The 5,637-nt window shown below is 40.2% G+C and overlaps 1 protein-coding gene across 1 annotated transcript in view; it reads left to right on the plus strand.

The window, feature by feature from the left end:
• The window catches only part of PLEKHH1 (pleckstrin homology, MyTH4 and FERM domain containing H1), a 72,115-nt gene that overhangs the window by 36,432 nt on the left and 30,046 nt on the right, over positions 1–5,637 (plus strand). Inside the window, exon 4 of the mRNA XM_007942353.2 lies at positions 3,011–3,094. Within this exon, the coding sequence (XP_007940544.1) occupies positions 3,011–3,094 (84 nt within the window). The remainder of the gene's footprint in view (positions 1–3,010; positions 3,095–5,637) is intronic.

Here is a 5,637-nt window from a genome sequence, read left to right on the forward strand (position 1 = left end):
GGATTTGAACCGCCAGCCTTCTGATTAGCAGTCAAATGCCTTAGGCACTTCGCCACCAAAGCTCCCAAGGACAGGTATAGGAGTTTGTTTGGTTTTTTTTTTTTTTTTAAATGAGCTCTGGTGGCATAGTGCTAAGGCATAGTGGGATACAATTTAATCCATAACAACATCCCACTTCTGTCCCATTCTTCTGCCATTGGCCTTGTCTACCCAACTTTCCCCTGGTGCCAGAACTCTGTCACTTCCAATGAAGCCCCCACAGTGTGGTCAGATGACTTTGCATTTTCCACGTGTGTATTTTCTCTGAAGAACTGGTCCTGGCAGTACCTGCCCATCATTCCAGGCAAATTCTCAGTCACTCATCAGCATTCACTGAACACTTCCTTTGTGAGCCGTGACTTTGTCTGCTATACAGGGCACTGCATTTTCCTGGAAAATGGAATTTTGATAGATGGAATCCCTAAGCAGTTTTCCATTGTTTTTTTAGAGATCCCTTATTTTCTCTGTTGACTGTTCATGGAAGTGGCAGTATCCTGGGGATTGGTGGTCAAAATGACTCCTGCTGAAGCTTATTAGGTTGGACAAAGTCATTTTATATTAATAATAGGCCAAGATCAGAATAGAAAGAACACTGTTCAAGAGACCTGGTTTTAGTCCCAGCTGTGCCACTAGGTTACAGAGGCAAGTCATTTCACCCCTCTGGGCCTCAGTATCTGCTAACGTACAAAGAGGGTACCAAACTAGGTCAGGGATCCACGCACTTTTTCTGGAAAGGACCAGAAATATATATGGCTTTGAGGGCCATACAGTCTCTATCACAGCCACTCAACTCTGCCATGGTGGTGTAAAAGCCGACATAAACAATACTTATATGAATGGGCCTGGCTATATTACAATACAACTTTATTTACAAAAAAAAAAAGGAAACAAAAACAGGCAATGGCTAGATTTGGCCAGTGGGTAATAATTTACCAACTGCTGAACCAGATAAACTTTAAGGTCCTTCCAGCTCTGAAATACTGTATCTGACATGTTCATATTTCCATGTCACTCCCACAGACTCTGACAGCTTGCAATTATCAGACAAGTTTTCCTATGAGTGTAAAGGCATTGTTGCTGCTCTCCACTCAGTGTGTGTCCGTTGTCCCTGGGCCTTTAAGATCAGGACACTAATACTCATTGTAGAGCTGGTTGATTACCTAAGTGTCAGGCACCGTGCTGTGTATTTTCTCTCACTTTATCTTCCAAACAACCCTGCAAGGGAGATGTACCAGCCTCTGTGGTAGACGTAATGGTGAAGGTCCATATGAATTGCCATAGTGTGGATTCAAACTCATGATGACCCCATGTTTGTCAGACTAGAACTGTGCTCCATAGGTTTTCAATGGCTAGTTTTTTAGTACATTGCCAGGCCTTTCTTCCACAGTGCCTTTGGGTGAACTCGAACCTCGAGTGTTTCCGTTAGCAGTCAAACACCTTAACTCCCCCAAAGCCCAGACTTCCTCTCGATTCTAGACTGCTGATTTTTAGATACAAAACTCTTCTTTTCAATCATCTTAAGCTTTTTTGATTATTTGGGGGAAATATCTCACTTAGTGTGCTTTATATTTTGTTTTTTAACTTTCAAAAGTAATATATGCTTATAATAAAAATACAGAAAGATCAGAAGGTTATAAAATGACAAACAGAATTTTTCCTCTGTCCTCAACCTTTCACTTCCATTCTCCACTTCAGCCACTGTTCACTGTGAACATTTTCTCATGTATTGAAGCATAGCATTCCATTATGTGGATGGACTATTTACTTAACCAAATCCTTACTGGTGAACATTGAAGTTACTTCCAGTTTGAGTTTTTGTTTTGCTTTATCAAATAACATTGCAATAAATAATTCCTAAGCAGTGGGTTAATTAGGCCAATGGTACTATTAAATTGAGGCCCCCCCCCCCCCAAAAAAAAAACCAGTCGCAGTTCCCCTTTAGGGCAACTCCTTGGGCATCAAACTAAATTGTGTTCCATAGGGCTTTGGATGGCTGGTTTTTGGAAGTAGATTGCCAGGCCTTTCTTTGGAGGCCCCCTGGGTAGACTTGAAATTCCAGCCTTTCTGTTAGCGGCTGAGCATGTTAACCATTTATATCACCCAGGGACCCCCCAAAAAAAGCCTTTGCCAATTTGTAGAAGAAGGATTGTTTCCCAACATTCTTGATAATTTTGGGTAATTTGAAACTTTAAAATTGTGTTAGTCTGATAGAGGAAAATGGTGTCTTTTATCTGCATTCTTCAAGTTATGATTGGGGTTGAACAGCTTTTCATGGGTTTCTTTGCCAATATTTTTCTGATTTCCTGTTCCTGTCCTTTGCATATATTTATTGGACAGTTTACCTCACATCAACTCTTTGTATGTTGTATTGCAAATTTTTTTTTCTCCAATTGGTTTTTTTATTTTAAGGGATGCTGGTTTGTTTGCTTGTTTATTATCACACAATTTATAGTTATGACATAGATTTATTAGTCTTTTCCTTCTTGTTTTTTTTAATTGAGGTGAAATCACAAGGCATAAAATTAATCATTTAAAATCATCTTGAATGACTTAAATCATTAAATCATTTTCAAGTGACTTCACTGGCATTTAGTATATTCACAGTGTTATGCAGTCACCACCTCTATGTAGTTCCAAAACATTCTTATCACCTCAAAGGAAAACCTCATACCAGTTAAGCAGTCACTCTCCATTCCTCACCTTCCAGTCTCTGGAAACCACCAGTCTGCTTTCTATCTCTATGGATTTCTCTGTTCTGGACATTTCATATAAATGGGATCTTATAGTATGTGGCCTTCGGTGTCTGACTTCTCTCACTTAGCATATGCTTTCAAGCTTCATCTTTCTTAAGGCTTTTCTAATGGGCTACCTGCATCCAGTCACTTGGTATTTCCTCACTGTGCTTTCCACCTCCAATACTCACTATACCAGTGACTGGTGTAATTAAGTAAAGACCTTCTCTTTCTTGCAGAAGCAGATGAGAGCTGAGGAAGCAAAAACTGTTCAAGAAAAGGCTGCAAAGATCAAGGAATGGGTGACATTAAAGTTAGCAGAGGTGGGTCAAAAACTCACCTTGGGAGCCTGGAATCGGGCTGTGCCTGAGGTTACCATTATCCCTAGAGTTTTTCTGCCTATCTGTTCATAGTGCCTTGACTGACATTCACTTTGTTAATTTTTCTTTCCTTCAGCTCAAATGCTGGAACTTTTCTATCCTTCTGTCTTGGTTACGTTTCCCTTGTGCTCCTGGTTTTGTGCTACGTTTGAATTTAGGAAGAAGAATAAGTCTCATTTCTGAAAAGTCACTGTTAGTTTCCTTCTAAGGACGCACCCAGTCCTTAATGTTTGTTATCTTCCCTTTCTCCTCTGTCCTCATTCACTTTTTTAAATTTTTATTGTGATTTGAGTGAAAGTTTACAGAGCAAATTCACTTTCTATACAGCAGCTCACACTTTTTCTCATGACATTACAATTTCCCACAGTGCAACAGCTTCCCTCCCACTTCCTCCCCATAGTTATCCCTTCCCTGTGTCCTTCCCTCTCAGGCATTCCTGCCCCCCCGAGCTATCTCCCTGTGCATACACAGCCCTTATAGTCTCCCATGATTGATCTCTCCATGGAGTGTATCTACCTAATGTAAATGTTCAGTTCTTATGCCAGTCTTTTGTATGGCTGGCACCCAAAGGAGTAGGTTCAATTCTAGACCTGAAGAGCAGCTAGGGGCCATGGTGTCAGTGGTTCCATCAGGCTCTATCAAACCAGCGAATCTGGTCCCTTTTTTTCCTTTTAATGATTTTGAGTTTTGCTCCATATTGTTCTCCCACTCTATCCAGGATCTCCTACGTAGAGCCCCCTCTGAGTGGTTGAGAGTGGTAGCCGGGTACCATCTAGTTCTTCTGGTCTCAAAGTTGTATAGGCTGAGGATCGCATGGTGTACCAGTCGCTTGGACTAAGTGTTTCCATGTGTCTTTGGTTTTTTTCATTCTTCTTTGCTCTGGATGAGGAGCAACCCATCCTTACATCTAGATGGCCACTTGCAAGCTTTTCAGATTCCAGTGGGTACTCACCAAAGTAGGATGTGGAACAATGTTTTTGTATAGTATGTTACGCCAATTGAGCTTGATGTCCCCTGTGACTATGGTCCCGAGCCCACAGGTCCAACTGTTTGCTCCCTCTGAGTAGCTGGCTGTGGCCAAGAAGTGACTCAACTTTGTGCCTTGTCAGCTCTATGTCCTCATTCACTTTTGTAGTTCACCACTTTCTATAGCTTTATTTGGGAAACTCAGGACTAGAAGCTACGGTGATACTTGCAAACAAATGAGACTCTAACGAACCTTAGTTTAAAGAAAAGGAAAGAGAATTGGAGCTTAGAAATGGAAGACCACTAAGCTCTTCATTCTGTGTCCCCCTGAAATGAGTAGTTCACACCTGTGGGGGTGTTTGGCTCTTTTTGCCTCACCTTCCTGTCTCTGGACTCACACACATCTCAAGTCCCCTACTACACTGCTAGTTCTCTGGAGCAGAGCTTTTCCCACAGCCTTACCCATACTAGAAGGAGCTCAATAAAAATATGTTGGATTTAATTTAAAAAGTATTGCAGCATTGAGATAATTGTAACTAATGTCACTAAACAATCTGTGTAGAAATTGTTAAATGGGAACCTAACTTGCTGTGTAAACTTTAACCCAAAATTCAATAAAATATTTTTTGGGAAAAAAAAGATTACAGCCTTGAAAACCCTATGTGGTAGTTCTGCTCCGTCCTGTAGGTCCACTATGAGTTGGAATCAACTAGACAATGTGTTTAACAGCTATAAGATACAAAGTCCAATTGTTAGAATAATATAAGCATAAATTCTCCAGAACTCTTCCAATATCTTAAGAATGTAATAATAAAAAAAAGTAGTGCAGCAACAAAGATCAATCTCATAGATGTTATGTTGAGCTGAAGAAGACAGACACAGAGAAGTACATACTGTATAATTTTTTTGAATAAAGTTTACAAACAGGCACAACTAAACCATTGTGTATGAGGGTATATACTTAGATGGTCAACCCAGAAAGCAAGGAAGCAAGTATCATAAACTTAGAGCAGTGATCACCTTTAGGGAAGAGGGAGAAATGTGTTATTGGGAAGGAGCAAGTATGGGGGCATACCCAAACATAAAGAAAATGAAAATCCTCACAACTTGACCGATAAACAACATCATGATAAATGAAGAAATTGAAGCTGTGAATGATTTTGTTCTACTTGAATTAACAATCAAGAAATCAAATCGCATATTGGCATTGGTCAAATCTGCTGCAAAAGACCTCTTTAAAGTTTTAAAAAGCAAAGATGTCACTTTGATGACTAAGGTGCACTTGACCCAAGTCATGGTCTTTTACATCACCTTATATGCATGCAAAAGCTGGACAATGAAAAAGGAACACAAGAATTGATGCATTTAAATTGTGGTGTCAGATTAGAGAGATGCAAATCAAAACAACAATGAGATACCATCTTGCCCCAGCACTAGCAGCAAAGTTCAACAAGACAGAAAATAAAAAATGCTGGCGAGGATGTAGAGAGATTGGGACTCTTACAGACTGCTGGTGGGAC

The sequence above is a fragment of the Orycteropus afer genome, unplaced genomic scaffold (genome assembly GCF_000298275.1).
Source record: "Orycteropus afer afer isolate SDZICR_OR568_19922 unplaced genomic scaffold, OryAfe1.0 scaffold00088, whole genome shotgun sequence".
In the NCBI taxonomy this organism is placed as follows: domain Eukaryota; kingdom Metazoa; phylum Chordata; class Mammalia; order Tubulidentata; family Orycteropodidae; genus Orycteropus; species Orycteropus afer.